The sequence below is a fragment of the Aureococcus anophagefferens genome, assembly GCF_000186865.1.
Source record: "Aureococcus anophagefferens unplaced genomic scaffold AURANscaffold_30, whole genome shotgun sequence".
In the NCBI taxonomy this organism is placed as follows: Eukaryota; class Pelagophyceae; order Pelagomonadales; family Pelagomonadaceae; genus Aureococcus; species Aureococcus anophagefferens.
The window spans coordinates 432204-450146 of record NW_008705589.1 but is presented as its reverse complement, the minus strand read 5'-3'; the positions used below and the strand labels follow the sequence as shown (position 1 = coordinate 450146).

At 69.2% G+C, this 17943-nt stretch overlaps 9 protein-coding genes across 9 annotated transcripts in view; 5 read left to right on the top strand and 4 right to left on the bottom strand.

The window, feature by feature from the left end:
* Window positions 1–294: 294 nt before the first annotated feature.
* AURANDRAFT_13582 (hypothetical protein) lies at window positions 295–1307 on the top strand (the record flags this gene model as incomplete). Its single annotated transcript, XM_009042366.1, has 2 exons — window positions 295–549; window positions 747–1307. Coding segments are annotated over 2 exons (816 nt in total), but the record flags the coding sequence as incomplete, so codon positions are not given.
* A 73-nt stretch (window positions 1308–1380) lies between these two features.
* AURANDRAFT_67036 (hypothetical protein) lies at window positions 1381–2097 on the bottom strand (the record flags this gene model as incomplete). Its single annotated transcript, XM_009042361.1, has 1 exon — window positions 1381–2097. One exon carries the CDS (start codon window positions 2095–2097, stop codon window positions 1381–1383), a length of 717 nt encoding a protein of 238 aa, XP_009040609.1.
* A 1868-nt stretch (window positions 2098–3965) lies between these two features.
* Window positions 3966–6269, bottom strand: AURANDRAFT_70381 (hypothetical protein; the record flags this gene model as incomplete). Its single annotated transcript, XM_009042360.1, has 5 exons — window positions 3966–4320; window positions 4514–5123; window positions 5323–5782; window positions 5856–5909; window positions 5962–6269. 5 exons carry the CDS (start codon window positions 6188–6190, stop codon window positions 4039–4041), a joined length of 1635 nt encoding a protein of 544 aa, XP_009040608.1.
* A 26-nt stretch (window positions 6270–6295) lies between these two features.
* Window positions 6296–7816, top strand: AURANDRAFT_67034 (hypothetical protein; the record flags this gene model as incomplete). Its single annotated transcript, XM_009042367.1, has 2 exons — window positions 6296–7184; window positions 7782–7816. 2 exons carry the CDS (start codon window positions 6296–6298, stop codon window positions 7814–7816), a joined length of 924 nt encoding a protein of 307 aa, XP_009040615.1.
* Window positions 7817–8910: 1094 nt separating this feature from the next.
* Window positions 8911–9792, top strand: AURANDRAFT_67033 (hypothetical protein; the record flags this gene model as incomplete). The annotated part of the gene is made up of 1 exon (XM_009042368.1): window positions 8911–9792. The coding sequence occupies one exon, from the start codon at window positions 8911–8913 to the stop codon at window positions 9790–9792; it is 882 nt and encodes a 293-aa protein (XP_009040616.1).
* A 397-nt stretch (window positions 9793–10189) lies between these two features.
* On the bottom strand, window positions 10190–13267 carry AURANDRAFT_72474 (expressed protein; the record flags this gene model as incomplete). The annotated part of the gene is made up of 9 exons (XM_009042359.1): window positions 10190–10540; window positions 10751–10809; window positions 10859–10887; window positions 11024–11158; window positions 11358–11487; window positions 11817–12007; window positions 12237–12362; window positions 12445–12754; window positions 12955–13267. The coding sequence occupies 9 exons, from the start codon at window positions 13245–13247 to the stop codon at window positions 10200–10202; spliced, it is 1614 nt and encodes a 537-aa protein (XP_009040607.1).
* A 636-nt stretch (window positions 13268–13903) lies between these two features.
* AURANDRAFT_67031 (expressed protein) lies at window positions 13904–14854 on the top strand (the record flags this gene model as incomplete). The annotated part of the gene is made up of 1 exon (XM_009042369.1): window positions 13904–14854. The coding sequence occupies one exon, from the start codon at window positions 13904–13906 to the stop codon at window positions 14852–14854; it is 951 nt and encodes a 316-aa protein (XP_009040617.1).
* Window positions 14855–15500: 646 nt separating this feature from the next.
* On the top strand, window positions 15501–16661 carry AURANDRAFT_67030 (hypothetical protein; the record flags this gene model as incomplete). The annotated part of the gene is made up of 1 exon (XM_009042370.1): window positions 15501–16661. The coding sequence occupies one exon, from the start codon at window positions 15501–15503 to the stop codon at window positions 16659–16661; it is 1161 nt and encodes a 386-aa protein (XP_009040618.1).
* A 691-nt stretch (window positions 16662–17352) lies between these two features.
* The window catches only part of AURANDRAFT_67029 (hypothetical protein), a gene marked incomplete at both ends in the record, with an annotated part of 1439 nt that continues 848 nt past the window's right edge, over window positions 17353–17943 (bottom strand). Inside the window, one exon of the mRNA XM_009042358.1 lies at window positions 17353–17931. Within this exon, the coding sequence (XP_009040606.1) occupies window positions 17353–17931 (579 nt within the window). The remainder of the gene's footprint in view (window positions 17932–17943) is intronic.

Below are 17943 nucleotides of genomic sequence, written 5' to 3'. Positions count from 1 at the left end.
TTGACGGGGGTGGGGGGGGGGTCCGACTTTCGCTCGGCCCGGACGCGACAACCTCCTGGAAACAGCGCCCCAGTACGCGTCCAGGCCGCCGGGGGGCCGGGGGACGGGGGGTGGGGGGGTCGCTGAGGGCCCATAAAACGCCCCGGGGGTGGAAAAACGAAGCATATTTATTTCGGATATATTTTTTGTTTGAAGCCTCGGACAGAAGAATCTCGTCAATATCATACATAAAAAGCTGTGGCTATGGCGGACTTCGAGGAGGCGACGAACGACGGCGAGCAGGAGGAGGAGGAGGAGGAGGAGGAGCAGGCGTCTCCGGAGGAGAAGCTGCAGATCGTCCAGCACCTGCTGCTCTCGTCGCCGCCCGGCGAGTTCGACGACGTTTTGAGCGACGCCATGGCGCTCGTGCCCGGCGACCTCGTGAGCCGGCCCATGCTCGCGGGCATCGCCCGCGCCTACAACAACGCGAACCTGCGCTGCGCCCGGGCGGCGGACGGCACCCTCGTGCTCCTCTCGGAGCGCGGCGAGCTCGAGCCGACGCTCTACGCGGTCCCGGGCTCCGGCGCGTACCGCGTCGACCCGCGCGGCACCCGGAGCTTCGCGCCGCGCTCCACGCGAGGACCGTTCGAACGCCGTCGACCGGTCCCTTCGAGAGCTCGCCGGGGGACGCTCGCCCGTCCGAAGGCCGACGAAGACGGCGCCGCCGCGGCCGAGCCCGGGCGCTCCGGGTCCGCCGGGGACCCCAGAGACCGCCGACCGGGCGCCGCGCAGGCGTCGACCACGTCGCGCTCACCGCGGAGGCCGAGGCCGGCGGCGGCCCGGCGGCACCGGGGGCCTTCGCGGCGGAGCGCGATGCCGTCGCCGCCGCCGTCGGGGCCTACGTCGGCGCGCGCTACGGCGCCGAGTGCAAGTGCGGCGCGGTCTACGAGTCCGACGACGCGTCCGAGCTCGCCGTCGTCATCTCGGGCGAGTCCGTGAACTTGCGCAACTTCTGGTCCGGCAACTGGCGGTCCGAGTGGACCGTCGTCCTCGGCGACGGCGAGGCGCTCGTGAGCGGGGCCGTCAAGGTCCGCGCGCACTACTTCGAGGACGGCAACGTCCAGCTCCAGACGTCGAAGACGTGCGGCGAGGCGACCGTCGCGGCGGCGTCGCCCGCGGACCTCGGCGCGGCCGTCGCCGCGTTTGTCGAGGCCGCCGAGACCGACCTCCAGAACGGCCTCCAGGAGATGTACGACAACATGTCCGCGGAGACGTTCAAGGCCATGAGGCGCGTCATGCCCATCACCCGCACGAAGATGAAGTGGAACATCCACGAGATTTCCCTCAACAAAAACCTCCGAAAGTAGATCGCGCCCATACCTCCCGACGCGCCCATATCTCTCAGCGCGCGACGATGCTAGCGAGGGCGGCCTTCGCGCGTTCCATGTGGGCGAGGAACTCGTAGAACTGATTCAGGGTCAGCTCGAGGTAGACGCGCTCGAGGCCCCCGCCGGGCGCGTCGAGGACGAGCTCGAGCTGGAGGAACGTCCTCCCGACGGTGCCGGCGCCGGACTCGGACGATGCCGCCGTGACGCCGAACTTCCACTCGAGGTCGACGAGCCGCCGGAGCGTCTCTACGTCCGGGAGGAGCTCGTCGTCGTCGCCGACGCCGGGGCCCGCCCCCGGCGGGGCGACGGCGCCCTCCCAGAGCCGCCCGAGGGCCTCTGCGCGCGAGCCGTCGAGACCCAGCGCGCCCGAGGCCTCGCGGACCTCGCGACCCGAGCTGCCGCGCCGCGCCGCAAGCTGGAGCACCGCCTGCGGGCGCCGCGCCGTCGCGCGCGCGCGTCCGCGCGGCGGCTGGACGCGGGGCGGCCGCGCCACGAGGCCGCGCGCGCCGGCCTGGAGGACCGCCATGTTCGTGATCTTCGTCGCCGCGGCGAACTGCTTGAGCTCCGTCGCGACGGCGGCGGATTTGACGCCGTCGGTGGGGTTGATGACGAGCCGCAGCACGAGCTCGACGAGGTCCGCGAAGGACTGCCTCGGGAACTCGCCCAAGGCTCCGAGGTCGTCCTTCAGCTGGGCGCCGACCGCCTCTGAGAAGGCCGCGGCGAGTGACATCGTACCCCAAGAGACCCACGGCCCCCGGCGCCGCGGCGGACGCGCTTATCCACGGCCCCGGGGCTACCAGGGGCTGCCCCTGGAGCCGTTCCATGGTGGTGTGACCCGGCGTCGCGGGGAGGGTCGGTCATCGTCGCGTCGCGCGCGTCCGGCCGCGCCGTCCGGAGGAGACCTCGGTGCGGCGGCATGGGCGCGACGCCATCGAAGGAGGAGCCGGCGGCAAAGCGGGACGTGCTCCGGGCGGACGTGGACCAGGGCTTCTTCAGCTCGCTCTGGCTCTGCGGCGGCGGCGACGCCGTCGACGACAAGGCCATCGAGAAGGTGCGGAAGCACAACGACCGCAGCGGGGACATCCGGACCGCGCGCGTCAACGACGCCGCGCGAGTGACCGAGTCCGCGGACCTCTTCGTCCGCGAGTTCAAGCAGACGATGCGCGAGCGGGGGTTCGCGGGCTTCAAGTACAACCGCAACGGGCGGTCCGCGCCGCGCATCTTCCTCCTGGACACGAACGAGCAGATGGCGCGGCGCGGCGCGGGCCGGGCGACGCGACGCCCCGCGCGACGCCGCCGCGCGCCGCCGCAGGTCCAGTGGAAGACGAAGAAGACCGCCAAAGTCGTCAACGGCGACAAGTCCGCCCCCGGCGCCGTGACGGCCGCGCGCTGGGGGGGGGGGGAGCGCGCGGCCACCGGCGGCGCTGCGGACGCGCGCGCGCCGCAGGTTCGACGCGCTCCTCCTCGTCGACATCGAGGACGTGTCGCGCGGCTGCGAGGCGCGCGCGAGCCGGCTCCTCCAGGGCGACGAGGCCAAGCGCGTCCTCGACCCGCGCCCGACGCGAGCCGGGCTCGCGCGGCCGACCGCCGGACGCCGCGAGCTCCGCCGGATCGACGCGCGTTCCGGCCGATGTTTGGACGGCTCGGGCGCTCCCGTCGGGGCCTCGGCGGAGCGCCGCCGTCGTCCGTCGAACCGGTCCGGCGATCCGCGCGCGAGACATCGACGTGGACACGTGGCCCGCCCAGGTCCTCACGATCCACTGCGCGGCGCGGCGCCTCGTCGTCGGCTTCGAGACGGAGCAGCGGTGCCAGATGTTCGCCGACGGCCTCGCGCTCATCGTCGCCGAGGCGAAGGAGCGGCTCAAGCCGAAGGCGTCGCGCGCGGCTCCGGCCCAGGCGAGCGCCGACGACCTCGACGCCGCGTCTCGGGTCGTGCGCGCGTGAGCCGCTTTCTTGTGCCCGGGCTCCGAGTAGCGGCAAAGCCCAATTCGGAAGCTATTACTTCGACGGACTACGGTGGATCATCGCTGACGGACCTATGGAAACGTGCACCAACTCTCCAAGTCGAAATTCGGACTTTTTTTTTTCCGCGGCCCCGACCCCACTCCGTTCCTGCATGTCGCCGCACCAAATTGCATCCTCACAGATGAGGCACTCTATGCGCTCGGTCGTGGCTGCAAAAAGCTGGAGCATTTGTATTTCGACGCGAGCGAATCGCAGGCACTCTTCACGCGTGCCGCCGTCGACGCGCTCATGGCCACCCATCCGAAACTCGTTATCAAGACGCGTGTGGGGGAGGATGTTCTCGTACGGCGCGCGTGCAGTAACTAGCGGTCGAGCTTTGCGACGGAGAGTTTTCCTGGACTTAGCCTGAGTGAGGCAGGTCCTCTGCCCGTTCGTCCACTAGCCACGACCCCCGTATACTACGGCAGCTGAGGTGACGTGAGGATACCAGAGACGCCGGTGTCTCGCCACTGCGTATCCTCGATAGTTTTCAGCCCCGCCCTCGTCGATGCCGGCGAGCCGGGCGTACTCGTACGAGCAGGCGGGCCGGGCTGCTTCCGTTTCGCGCGCCGGGAAATCCAGGCTCCCGCGGCTGGACAGGCGGGGTATCTTAGCACGCGATGGCTGCGCAGCGGGTGCCCAGGGGCGGGTCCCGGCGGCTATTGTCTCAGCGTCGGCCGTAGCGTCCGCCGCCGCCGCCACCGTAGGACTGCATCTGCTGGAGCTCCGGGGGGATCTTCTGGCCCGCGTCGCCGAGGATCTTGCAGAGGCCCGAGGCCCACTTGGAGGACTTCTGCGTGAAGAAGGAGAGGGCCGTGCCCTTCTGGCCGGCGCGGCCGCAGCGGCCGATGCGGTGGACGTAGTCCTCGAGGTTCGAGGGGAAGTCGAAGTTGACGACCATCCTGCGCCGAAGACGGGCGGTGAGCCGCGCGCGCGCGCGCGGCGCTCTCTCGGTCGGTCGAGTCGGCGCGGCGTCGGCCGATGTGCGGACGAGTACGGTGCCTCTCGTCGAGCGCCCGGCGACGCGCGACGCGCCGTCGCCGGACCCGCGCGAAGGCGCGCCCGTCGGAGTCCGCTCGAGGGTTCGCGTGCGGCCCGGCGGCCGGCTTGATGTCCTTGATGTCGAGGCCGCGCGCGGCGACGTCCGTCGCGACGAGGAGCGGGCACTTGCCGGAGCGGAACTCGTTGAGCACCCAGTCGCGCTCGTCCTGGGCCTTGTCGCCGTGGATGCACCGCGCGGGGAAGCCCTCGTGCGCGAGGGACCGGGAGAGCTGGTCGCAGCCGCGCTTCGTCTCGACGAAGACGATCATCTTGTCGACGCCGTGCTCCTTGAGGAAGTCGGTCATGCGCCGGTACTTGGCGCCGTCGTCGACGCACTCGACGTACTGCGTGATGTCCTTGTTCGCGGAGAGCTCGAGCGAGCCGACGGTGACCTGGTAGAAGTCCTTGAGGAAGTCGTTGGCCATGTTGCGGACCTCCTTGGGCCAGGTCGCGGACCACATGAGCGTCTGGCGGTCCGGCCGGATCTGGCTCACGATCTTGCGGAGCTGGGGCTCGAAGCCCATGTCGAGCATGCGGTCCGCCTCGTCGAGCACGAGGTACGTCACGCGGCGGAGGTTCGTCACGCCGGACTCGAGGAAGTCGATGAGGCGGCCCGGCGTCGCGATGACGATCTCGACGCCGCGCTGCAGGTCGCCCGTCTGCGTCCGCTTCGGCGCGCCGCCGTAGACGCACGTGTTCTTGATCTGCGACCTGGGCGGGAAAAGGGTGATTCAACGTCGCTTCAACGTGAGTGTTCCGCGCGCGCGCGCGTTTCGCGAAACGCATCCACGCGAGACCGTTCGGAGGGATGATCGCTCGTCCAAAACTCAGCCGAACCGAGTGGAAAACGGCCGAGAGAGGAGCCTTTGAAGTTGGGAATTTCGCACCCTTCTCCTGCCCCGTCTGCGACGACGCGCCAAACTTGTCGCACTCGACCTTGATCTGCACCGCGAGCTCGCGCGTCGGCGCGAGGACGAGGACGATCGGCCCGTCGCCGGGCTGGAGGTAGGGCTGCGCGTTGATGTGGATCATGCCCGGCAGCAGGAACGCGAGCGTCTTGCCCGAGCCCGTCCGCGAGATGCCGATCATGTCGCGGCCGAGGAGCGCCATGGGCCAGCCCTGGGCCTGGATCGGCGAGGGCTCCTTGAAGCCCTGCTTCATGACCTCCGTGAGCACGTAGTCGGGCATGGACGCCTCCTCGAACGTCGACACGGGCTTGGGCACGCCGCGGCCCTCGATCTTGATCTGCTTCGACGTCCGCCACGCGTCCGCGTCGCCCTCGGACCGCGCGGTCACGTCCGGGTGCTCGATGTAGAAGTTCTTCTCGAAGACGGGCAGCTGGCTCAGGTCCCACTGGATGTCGCGCAGGCCTGGAGGAGGGGCGCGGCGCGAGGGTCGGGCCCGCGCGCGCGGCCGAGGCGGCGTCGCCGCGCGGGCGCGCGCCGGAGCCGAGGCCGCCGCCGCCGCCGCCACGCCCGCCGCCGAAGCCGCCACCGCCTGCGGGGGAACGTTCAGCGAGGGGATCGCGCGCTGGGCGTGGGAGCCGTGCCGAAGCCGCCGCCGTAGCCGCCGCCGCCATAGCCGCCACCGCCGTACCCGCCTGGAGGAGGGGCGCGCGCGAAGCTCAGCGCGCGAGCGCGGTCCACGCGCGCGGCCGAGGCGGCGTCGCTGCGCGGACGCGCGCCGGAGCCGAATCCGCCGCCGCCGCCGCCACGCCCGCCGCCGTAGCCGCCACCGTAGCCGCCGCCGCCGCCGTAGCCGCCGCCGCCGCCGTACATGGCTCTCGACTCACGAGCACCTGCTCGACGTGGTGTCCTTGGTGGAACTCCTCGGACTCGACGATGGCGGCGGTCCTGTCAGCGACGCCCGAGAGGTGGGAGCCAATGGGAAGCGAGCGCTTCGGAGAAGCTTGCCCCTGGTGTTGCCGGGCTGCCCACCTCGGCGCAGGTTCCTTCGGCGCGGCGCGCGCGCCGGCGGGCGCCACGTGGACCGTCCTGCCGCTGGACCCGCGGCGCATGCCCGTGCGCTATGGGAGGCCTCCGAAGCGGAACCGGCGGAGCCGGCGCTGCCGCGTCGCCAACGACGACGACGTCTGCGTGGGCATGTCGACGATCGGCGAGGACGACGTCGTCGCCGCGGCGGCCGTCGACGACCTCGAGGTCCGCGCGGGCGGCGCCGGCGCGGCGCACAGCCTGCCGCCCCTGCCGCGAAACGCCGGCGGCGGCGCGGCGTCCTTCGCGGCGGGCGCGGCGTCGGCCGTCGTGCTCGCGCGGACGCACGTGAGCCGCTTCGACGGCGGCCGCTACGCGCTCGACGCGGCGAGCGAGCGCGGCTGCCTCACGGCCGCCACGGACGGCGGGGTCGCCGCGGCCGGCGGCGGCGACGACGCCTACGCGCCCGGCTTCGACGTCGTCGTCGCGGGCCGCCTCAAGTGCACGGTCCGCGAATGCCTCGGCGCGGGCTCCTTCGGCGCGGTCTACCGCGCGGCGGGCCCGCCGCGCTGCGGCCGCCGGCGCGACTTCGCGCTCAAGGCCGTCCGCGCGGCGGACCTCGCGCCCGCGCGGCGCCGCGCGCTCGAGCGCCGGCTCACGACGGAAGCCGCGCTGTCCATCAGCCTCGGGACGCACCCGCAGCTCGTCGGCGTGCTCTACCTGCTCCCGAAGCTCGCGAGCGTGCCGTCGACGGCCGGCGGCATGCTCATCGCCATGGAGCTCGTCCGCGGCTGCGACCTCGGCGCCGCGCTCGCCGGGTCGGGCGCGCTCTACGCGGGCGGTGTTTCTGCCAGCGGCGCCCGCGGCACCGCTGCGTACGGGCCCCTGCGCGACGGTCCGGCCCCGGGACGGGGGGCGGGGACGGCGGGCACGGGGGTTCCGGCACGGTAAATGCGCTCAGGGCACGCGGCCCGGCACGGGCCCGGCACGCGGCACGGCACTCGGCACGGGCCCCCGGGCACGGGCCGGGCACGGGCCACGCGGCCCGGCACGGGCCCGGCACTCGGCACGGGCCCCGGGCACGGGCCGGGCACGGGCCGGGGAGGCCCGGCACGGGCCCGGCACGGGGCCCCGGGCACGGCCCGGGCACGGGCCGGGGACGTGGCCGGGGACCGCGGCACGCACCGTCGCGCAGGGGCCCCTCTGCGTGCGCGGCGGCGTGGTACATCATACCGCCGGAAAACCGCGTTCTCCAGCCGTCACACCCACCTCGCGCCCAAAACCAAGGGGCGTATCCGGCGCCATTGATGGTGGCGCGCGGTGGCCACAGGCTTGTACGCTGTAAAGGGACTCGGATTTAGCTAGGCTACCCTTCACTAAAATGGGTACTTGAAATTTTAAACAACCCCGACAACTAACCCAGTGAACCGCCTCCTAGGTGGTTGGGAAATGTTACCATCTCCTGTGCGCTAAACGCTCTCTGTAGCGCGAAAATGCCTGACTGCAAGTCAGGTGAAACGTCCCGGCTGGGGGAACGTTGGTATTTCGCAGGGACATCGGCGTCGGCAGATTGACTCGCCTTCCCGTAAAGGGCTACTCACACTCACATACTCATACTACTCATTACTCATACATACTTAGAATACATACTCATGATACTCATGTCAGAACGTTGGAGCCCCCTTGTCCAGCTCCAGCGGCCTCGATGCCTCTCTCGCCGCCGCCGAGCCCCCCGACGTCGTCGCCCGTCGAGGCCGCGGCACACATCCCGACCATGGGACACCCAAGGCCACGCATCCCGACCACCGGACACCCAAGGTCAAGACACCTGTCCGTCGGCGGTAGCTTCGTCACGGTCCGAATGGAACTAGCGCACCCTCTGATTTGTCTTGTGATGGCCCGGAATTTTTTTTGAAATAGCACCCCGATGTCTTTTGCGTGCTAAACGTGGACGAAGCACAGGTAGAGGAGGCCGAGGCCGAGCTCGGACAGGACCGCGTCCTCGCGCCTGCGAGGATTTGACGGCGAGAGGCCGTCGCGGCGGGGCGCGGTCCTGGGCCTCGGCGGGTCGGCCGCGGCGCCGCTCGCGTCGGGGGTGGCGAGCGCCGCGTTCGGCCGGGGCTCGACGAAGGCCCGCCGGGCCCGCTCCAGGTCTCCCCGCGCGCGGGACGCGTCGCCCCGCCGATGCTTGCGCGCGCGCGCCGACTTGCTCCGGAGCGCCGCCCCGTCGTGGGAGGTCATCTTGTCCGCCGGCGGCGCGCTCCGAGGCCGCGAGATCGTGTTCTGGCGCGAAGAAGGGTAGCCGTCGTCGCTCAGGCCCGACGCCACTGGCGCCGAGCCCTCGGGGATCGGGAGGTCGCCGCCCTTCGTGCCGCGCCGCGTGTCGAGGTCCATGGCGAAGGGGCGTCGCCGCGTCGAGGGCCGCTCGCCTGTAACGAGCTCGACGTTGTCGATCTGCACCATTGCGCCGCTCGCTCTTGGGCAGCCCCCCGGAGATTAGTGGTGCTTGGTGTCGTGGGCAGTCGTGGGCCGGCCTCTTGGTTCCGGCCTGCTGGGGCAGCCCTGGCATGGGACACGTCGCCGGGGCCCTGCTCGTCGCCGTCGCCGTCGCCCTGGAGGTAGAGATCCCGCCGAGCACGTCGGAGGCCGCCCCCACGTACGGCCTGAAGCCCGTGCAGAGCGAGGCCGACCTGCGGATCTGCGGCGCGCAGTCCGTGCGCCGGAAGCAGCTGTCCGGCAAGTACATCCGCGGCGTCGGCGTCGAGATCGGCGCCAAGCACACGCCGCTGCCCGTGGACCGGCGCGGCAACCGCGTCATCTACGTCGACCACAAGGACGACGCGGGCCTCGCGGCGCAGTTCGGCGCCGCGCCAGCGGGGCGCGAGCGGCTCCACGTCGACGTCGTCGACGACGGCGCGGCGCTCCGCAAGTTCGCCAACTCCTCGCTCGACTTCGTCATCGCAAACCACGTGCTCGAGCACCTGCCCTGCGCGCTCTGCGCGCTCGCGGCCTGGGCGCGCGTGCTCAAGCCCGGTGGCATCATCTTCGCGGCGATCCCGAGCATGCGCCACACGTTCGACAAAGACCGCGCCGGACCGACCCCGCTCGCGCACCACCTCGCCGATCTCGGCGACCCGGCGCGCGTCGCGCGGAGCTTCCTGGAGCACGCCATGGAGCCGCACGTCAAGGAGGCGGCCGGCCTGCCCGGCGCGCGGATGACGCGGGACCAGGCCGCGGCCTTCCTCGCGACGCCCGCCGCGCCGGGCCTCCACCTCCACACCTTCACCCCCGAGTCTATCTTCGAGCTCGTCGTGGGCGCCGCGACCCGCGCGGGCGTGCCCGTCGCCCAGCTCGCCGCGTCGCGCGCGAACCCGACGGAATGCGTCGCGATCATCCAGGTGACGAGGGCAAACTCAAACTCAGGTGCCGTGGCTTTCACGGGCCGTTAAAACCGCCGGCGAAGCTCGGACGGTGGGCAACACCCGTTGGGGTGCGGGTTCGCACTGTGTCGAATCGCTCGTCGACGGGCCGGTTTTTGTTGCGGCACTTTTGTTTCACCATTATTATCAGCGGGCCCCGCATAGCCACGGATATCAAACCGCCATCATCAAACCCGGGCCGCGGAGCCATTCAAGTTCGGACAAAGAGCCGTTCCAAAGTTGGGCTTGGATCGTATTGCCCCCCTGTCCGTCGAATCATCGTGTGCTGACTGGACATTGCGTGTAAAGAATGGCCGGCCGCTGCCACTGCCGGGCTGTCGGACGGTCGGGCCGTGACGAACTATCGCAGCTGTCGGCGATTCTCGGTGTTCTGTCTAGTAAGTCCGAGGCTACTGGGAAGCTGAGGACATGACGGTCTAGAGGTCTATGATCTCGGGAAGCCGTGGCGGCAACTCAATGGCGTCCGAGACGAGGTTCTGGGCGCGGAGGAGCGGGCTCTGCTTGCGCGCGCCGGCCCGCTGCGGCGAGGCGGGGGGCGTCCGCCTGGCCCGGTCGAGGAGGGCCTCGGCGTCCTCGAACGACCGCGTCGAAGCGGCAAGGATGCGATCCACGCCCTCCTCCGCGGAGAGCGGCGGCGCGAGGGGCGCCGCGCGGTCGGGCGCGAGGAGCTTCGCCGGGGGCCGCGGCTCGTCGCGGCCCCGGTCGAGGAGAAAGTCATTGGCCACCTCGAAGTTGGAGAGGAAGAAGCCGAGCGCGCCTGCGCCAAGAACGACCAGTGAGCTGGGGGCGTCCGGCCAACCTTTAAGCGTCTCCATCTCGGTCAAATCGAAGTCGCTTCGACCGATTTTTCGAGTCGTTTCTTTCGTCGAGCTCGTGACGGACCGCGAAGAACAGTTGTCGAACTCGTTCGAATACGCGCGCATTGAGGTCGGCTCGAACGTCGTTTAAGTTTGGCCCGGGAGCGCGCTCGTCGAGACCTCGACGAAGTGGAACATCTGGACGTACTTGAGGTCCGTGGGGAGGTTCCTGCGCGCGGCGCGTGCGCGGGCCGCGCGGCTCGGGCGCGGGGCCGCGCGGCACGGACGACGCGTCGCGGTGCGAGACCTGCGCCGGGGCCCGGGGCCTCGCGCCGGCGGCGCGGAGGAGCCGCCGCGCAGCCGCCAGCCACCCCCCCCGCGCGCGCGCGCCGCTGCCGCCCCCGGGACCCGGCGGCGTCGGCGCTTCGGACGGCGCGGTGCACCAGCAGGTGGACGATGAGGTCGATGAGGTCGTCAGTCGCGAGCTCCGGCGGCGCGGGCGCGGGCGCACCCGCGTCCCGGAGGCGGAGGCGGCGCTCGTAGGTGCGCTCGACGTCGCGCGTGAGCTCGGCCGTGATCTGTGTGCAAATCAGATCTGCAACCCGAATTCGATGTGATCTCATTCGACAGTTTCGACACGATAACTTCTGCTGTGCTTCGAGAGCTCGACAAGAGCCAACGATTCGTCCAAAAATCAGCCAAAAAGACTTCGATTTGACCGAGCTGGAGAATTTTGAAGTTTGGTCGGGACGTCCCAAACCAGAGGTTGATTTGCACACAGGCCGTGACCCGCTTCATGCCGAGGAGCTTGTCGAGGGGCGACGAGGCGGCGCGGAGGCCCTCGGCGGCCGCGCGCGTCGCCGCGTCGAGGTCGCACGCGTAGCGCGGCACGCGGACGTCGCGCCGCCTGCGCCGGGCGCGACCTCGCCGAAGGGCGTGACAGGGGGGTGGGCGCTCGAGCGCGCGACGAGAGACTCGTACGCGCGTTGGCCGCGACCTCGGCGACCGAGGTCGAGCGGTCCGATGGTATGGTCGGCCGAGCGGGTCCGACTCGCCGGCCGCGTCCGGCGCGGCGCGCCGCCGGCCCGTCCGCGCGTCGCGGAGCGCGCCTGAGCCAAAAAGAATTCAACTCGACTTCACTGTGAGATGATTCGAACCGGCTCGACGACCGCGTTTCGCTGTCCGTCGAGAACTCGACGAGAAAAGACGACGCGTCCAAAAGTCAGCCGAAACGACTTCGATTCGACGGAGATAAGAGAGGTTCGAAGTCTGGCCAGGAATTCCCAGCTCACCGGTCGTTTTCGGCGCATGAGCGCGCCCAGGAGCCGCTGCTCGTCACGCGCGCAGCGCCGCAGGAGCCAGGGGTAAACGACGTCGTGGAGCGCGCGGAGGAGGTAGGTCTCGACGACCTGCGACACCCGCAGCGCCTGTGTGAAAGGAATCAGTGGTTCGGGGGGTGCTGACCAAACTTTGAAACTCTCAAACGCCGTCACGTCGACGTCGTTTCGGCTGCTTTTTGGACGAGTTGTGTTCTCTCGTCGAGCTCTCGAAGGAGAGCCGAAAGGCCTGGTCGACGAGCTCGGGCATTCTCATGTTCAAGTCTTTTCGAGAACATCCGGTGTCCGCGCGGCGCGGCGCGGCCGTCTCGCCGTCAACGCCGAGCGCGCGTCCCGCGCCGGCCGCGAGGAGGCCGTCGCGGCCGCGGCGCCACATGGCGAAGGTCGCGGCCTCCAGCGACGGCGAGATGGCCTCGAGGCCGCCGTCGGGCCGCGCGTCGGCGACCTGCGCGACGCACGGCGCGCGGTCGAGCGCGGTCCCGGCCGGACGTCCGCGCCGGCTCGGCGCGTCGGGCGCGGCCGCGCGCGAGCGCCACGTCCGCGGCGAACGCGTCGAGCTCGCGGAAGCAGCCCTCGAGCTCGGGCTCGCAGCGCAGGAGCGCGACGAGCCGGCTCACGTGCGCGCCGGAGAGCTCGTCGGCCTCGTCGGGGGCCGCGATGCCGCCGACGAGGGGCATCGACGCGCGGATCACGCGCATCGGGCCGCGCGGCGCCGTGGCCGCGGCGCCGCCGCGCGGCGCGGGGATGGCCACGTCCTCCACGCCGACGATGCGGACGCGCCGGGGCGCCGGCCCGTAGGCCGGGCCCGACGCGACGAGCTCGGACCCGACGACGGACCTGGAGACGGAAAGGGCGAGAACGTCCCGACGTCCGAGGCTCCGATCTCGGTCGGCGTCCGCTCGCGTCGCCTCGTGTTTGGACGAGCGATCGCGCGCTCGACGCCCTCTCGAAGCGTGGATCCTTTTTCTGGAACACGTGCGCGGAGAGGTCTCGAGTGGAAGCGAACCTGAATCACCCCGTCCACCCCGACGACGGACACGTCTGAGCGCGCGTCGCCGCAGAGCGGCACGAAGGACCCGCCGTCCCCGCCACCGCGCCCGTCGACGGCGCCCCGCGGCACGAGCACGTGTGCCCCCGCCTCGAAGCCGCTCACGGCGCGCTCCGCGTTGAGGCTCGCGGACCGCGGCGCGACGACGACGCACCCGCGCCTCAGGGCCTCCCGCCACACCGACGCATGCTGCGTCCGCAGGATGTAGAGAAAGAGCAGCTCCTCCGACTCGTACTCGAGGCGTCGCTGCCGGCCGCCGAGCCAATCGCTCAGGAACTCCATGAGACGCGGTCTGCCATCTCCTGTGTGGGCTGCCGAACCAGAGGGGGCCACCACCAGGCATACACCAGCCCGGAAAAGTAGCTTTCTAGTCAATCAAGATAATAATTGGCATAAAGGGTAGGTAGAGTGAGCCTCAAGGCCCACCCCACTACCCTAGTTTACTACCTAAACTCCCTCTCTCTAAAATAGGTTCGGCTGGCCACGGGGAGAAAGAATTCCGCCGGCGGGCAGCTTCAGCAACGCCGGCCAGATAGGAGCATAAGGAGCGAGTATCGACTGGGCTGCAATAATAAATAGCAGCTCATTCTCTCTCTCTCCTTTGGGCGCTACTTTCCTGGCTAATCGAAGATTACCTGTACAAAGTAGCTTTCTAGTCAATCAAGATAATAATTGGCATAAAGGGTAGGTAGAGTGAGCCTCAAGGCCCACCCACCACGAACTCCCCCCTCGGTGCCGAACGCCAGCAGCTCGTGCCGCCAGTTGATGGAGGGCCAGTGGAGGGCGGCGCCGAGGCGCCCGTGGAGCCCGCCGCGCCGTGCAGCCCAGTACTTAAGATTACTTACATGTAATTACCGAAGAATTTCGACACCTCAGCCCACCTCAAGAACACTGAGCTCGACGCCGACGCGTGCGGGCTCTCGCTTGCAATGCGACGCATGGTCGCAATCGCCGCTGCACTCGTCCTCGGCGCGGGTGCGGCGGCCTTGGCGCCGCCGTCGCCGGGTTTGAGTCCTGGTCGCGGCACGAACGCGACCTCAGCGCCGTCGAATCCGTCGAGCGGCGTCCTCGGTGCGGATGCGGCGGCCTTGGTGCCGCCGTTGCCGCCCTTGGGCCGCGACAGGAACGCGACGACGCTGCCCGCCCCGCCATCGAATCCGTCGAGCGGCGACTGCGGGCCGCGGGCAGACTTCGTCGACGGACCTGACGGCGCGGCGGTCGCGGACGGTTTGCTGTTCCGGCGGCGGCTGCCGGAGTTCGTCGAGGACGCGCGCACGGCCGTCGCGGCGCTGGACTTTCGCGCGAACGAGTGGTGCGTCTACTTCGGGACCTGCGACGACGGCGACGCGCCGCGGACGCGGACGTCGAAGACGTACCTGCCCTGCCCGTCGCAGCGGCGCCTCCTCGCGCCGCGCTGGCTCGCGGGCGCGGCCCAGAGCATGCTGCCCGGCGACCTCGGCGCGAGCGACGGCAACGCGCTCTGCCGCCTCGCGCGCGAGGTGACGGCCGCGATCGCGGACGTCGTGTTGCCGAGCCTGGGAGAGGCGCGGCGGTCCTGCGTCGTTCAGGAGCTCTTCGCGAACGTCCAGGACCGCGGCGCGTGGACGAACCCGCACGTCCACGACGACGACTTCTACGGCGCGATCTTCTACGTCGACGCGCCGGAGGGGACGCGCTTCTGCTACGACGACTCGCTCGGGACGCCCGCGCGCGAGCGCTGGGAAACCTACGACCCGGCGCTCGTCGGGCCGCTCGCGGAGACGCGCCACCACGTCGAGCCGCAGACGGGCGACCTCATCCTCGCGCCCGTCGGCTGGCTCCGGCACTGGGTCCCGCCCGTGGACGCGGACGGCCGGACGGCCGTCGTCTTCAACGTCGTCTGTCTGTAGGTTGCTTGCATATGTGGCCGCCGGTCTCTAACTCGGGGAAGGTGGTCCTGGGGGGCGTGACAGCGAGCGTTGCCTCGCCGACAAAAATCCAGTTGACTGTTATTTCCAGCCGAGCTGTAGCGAATCGTCGTGGCTTCTATGAACAAATGAATTACGTGAGGCTATCCTGATTGGGCGACTGTCAGCAGCGAGGTGCAGCATGCGTCTCGGTCTCGGCGGTCGAGGACACGGCGACGCGCGGGGCGTGGGCGTGCGGAAGACATGAGCGGGCGGCCGTTGTACAAGGCCGAAAACAAAATCTGAAAACGAATACTCTGGGGTGATATTTCCCTTCAAGTCAGCGTTTTGTTGAACATTTAATTACGACTTCCGACCCAAACCGGCGACCCCACACCCTTGAAATCTCTCAATCGATACGATTAGCGCGCTATCCCGATGGGCCGGCTTGGCCGGGGACATAATTCAACAATTTTGCCACGATTTCCGTCCGGTGGTCGACCCACGCGCGCGCGGTCGACGGAGGACCTCTATGACATACTACGGCCGGCGGCCAGAAAGAATAAATAAATACTTCTATGGGGCGCTCTAGCCCTATGGTTGTTTAGATATTATATCGAGCAATAATAATGTAATAATATAGATCTAAATGGACGACGACGACGACGACGACGACGAGCGGCCAATTGAGGAGGGGGGGGCGGGGCGGCGCTACGGCTGGCCCTTATTTTTTTTGGCGACGGTGTTCGGGGCCGTGTCCTGGACGACGACGGCGGCGGTGGTCCTGGAGCTGAAGCGGTCGCTGGGGACGAGCGTGGCGTCGACGGTCGAGATCGCCCTGTTCACGACGTGGGCGACGAGCCTCGGCGCGTCCTTGAGCCTCGTCGTCGAGCTGTGCTGCGGTGCATCGACCCGGGGCGTCCTCGCGCGGCTCGGGCCCGCGACGTCCGAGGCGCCGCCGTTCGTCGCTCTCTACCTGGGTTATATGTTGCTCCAGGGCTGCGCGCTGCTCTTAGTCTCCGCGACGGTCGTCGCGCTGGACTCGTCGGCGTCCATGGTGCTCTGGAGCGCGGCCCTGAGCGCCGCATACCTCGGGGCGGCGCCGACGCGGAACGAGCTCGCGGGCCTCGGCCTCATCGCGGGCGCGCTGCTCGTCGTCGGCGGCGCGGAGGAGGCGCTCGGCGGCGGCGACGACGACGGCGCCCTCGCGTCGCTCTCGGCCGACGCGTCGATCGGCGTCGGCGCCGCCTTCGCCATGGGCGCGCTCTACGCGGGGACGAACGTGCTCTACGAGCGCGTCCTCACCGCGCGGGGCGACGCGGTCCCCGCGCTGGCCCTCAACGGCGTCGTGTGCGCCTCGTGTTTCCTCCTCCTCACGGGCGTCGCCTACCCGGCGCTCGGCGCGGCCGGCGTGCTCGACTCCGGGTGGGCGTGGCTCGGCGCGATACGAGGCACGCCGGGCATGGCCGCGCTCTTCCCGGCCTTCGTCGCATCCAAGCTGCTCTGGTACAGCCTCGAGACGCTCCTCGTCAAGGATATGGGCGCAATCTGGACCGCCATCTCTGGCGTCGCGCTCATCCCACTCCTCTGGCTCACGGAGCTCGTCGCGCACTACGCTTTTGACGCCTTCTTCGGCGTCTCCTGGACAACGCCGGACTCGTGGTGCCAGCTCGCGGCCCTCTTCGCCCTCGTCCTCGGAGCTGTTATCTACTACGGGCTCTGGGTGGTCGTACCCGAGCCCGAGGAGACCGACGCCGCGCCGAGCCCGAAGCCCGCGGCGGAGCCCCTCATAAGCAAAACTAACCCTTGACGGAATAAACTTCACTGGGCTCGATGAACTTTGGGATATGAATGGCTGTGAGTGCGCAGCCAATATTGAAGAAGATGCAAACTTTAAAACGAATGGCTCGCATCGTTTATGATATATACGTTGGGCAATTATAATCACTACGGCTCATTTCCTATATGTCATGGGCCCGAGTCGCCGGCGGGTGAAATATGACGCTCGCCAGCGGGCCTAGCCATGCCCATGAAGAGGGAGTCACTAGGCTAATCACGTGCACTTGTGCCCATGGACCTGGGAATGTTTTAGCCCAGCTTTTTGAACTAACCCCTACAAGACGTGGCTAGGTATCAAGCGGCCGGGCTCTGGCATATCTTGGCCGAGCGCAGCCCTGAAATTGTACCGGGAATCACGTTATTCATCGTATGACGGAACCCAGCCTGAGTGCCGGGCAAGGCGAAGAACTTTGACAGTCTGATCGACTTCCGGACAGGAAAGAGAAAGTCACGAGGTCCAATGACAGAAAGAAGAATCCATCTAAGGCGATGGAACCTAGGCCCTGCGATTCCCCCTCTTGAGAGAGAGGGGGGGCACAAGTAATACTGCCTGTGAAGACAATGAGACAATGACCAAGCTTCGGACTCGCTAGAACTGTGTGCTGCTATGGGAAATGGAAACTGTATCTCTCCACGTTCTCCGCGCCCTCTTGGACATCGTCCTACGCGGGGAAGAGCATCACGGACATGGCGTCGCTCTCGCGGTCGTAGGTGCACCGGAGCCAGTTCCCGTTGGACGAGAACGATATCCACTTGCCGGCGTACTTGGACGGCTTGAACTCGTTCGAGAGGAGGAACTGGTCGCCGCGGCACGTCCCGGCGTTGTTCGACGTGCGTAGGTGGAGCCTGACGCTCATGGCGTCGCGCCGCCGCTCGTAGCGCGCGTGGAGCCAGCCGCCGTCGTCGGCGAAGGAGACGTACGCGGCGGGCGCGCCGCCGCGGAGCACGTACTCATGGGGCCGCCCCTCGACGGGAAGGAGGGTCAGCGGCATCGCGTCTCCCTCGTGGTACGCGGCGCGGAGGCGCCCGCCGTCCGCCGCGCGGCCGACGAACGCGTTCTCGGGCCCGGCGCCGGCGTCGTAGACGTTGAGGAGCTTGAACGTGCGGCCGCCGAGCGGGTGGGTCGGGGCGCCGCCGGGCGCCGCGCAGGGCGCGAGCTCGAAGGCGAGCGCGTCGAGCGCCGCGTCCGCGGACGCGTCGAGGAGCAGCGCTCCGTCGCCGCCCTCGCGGACGGTGACGTACTGCCGTCGGGG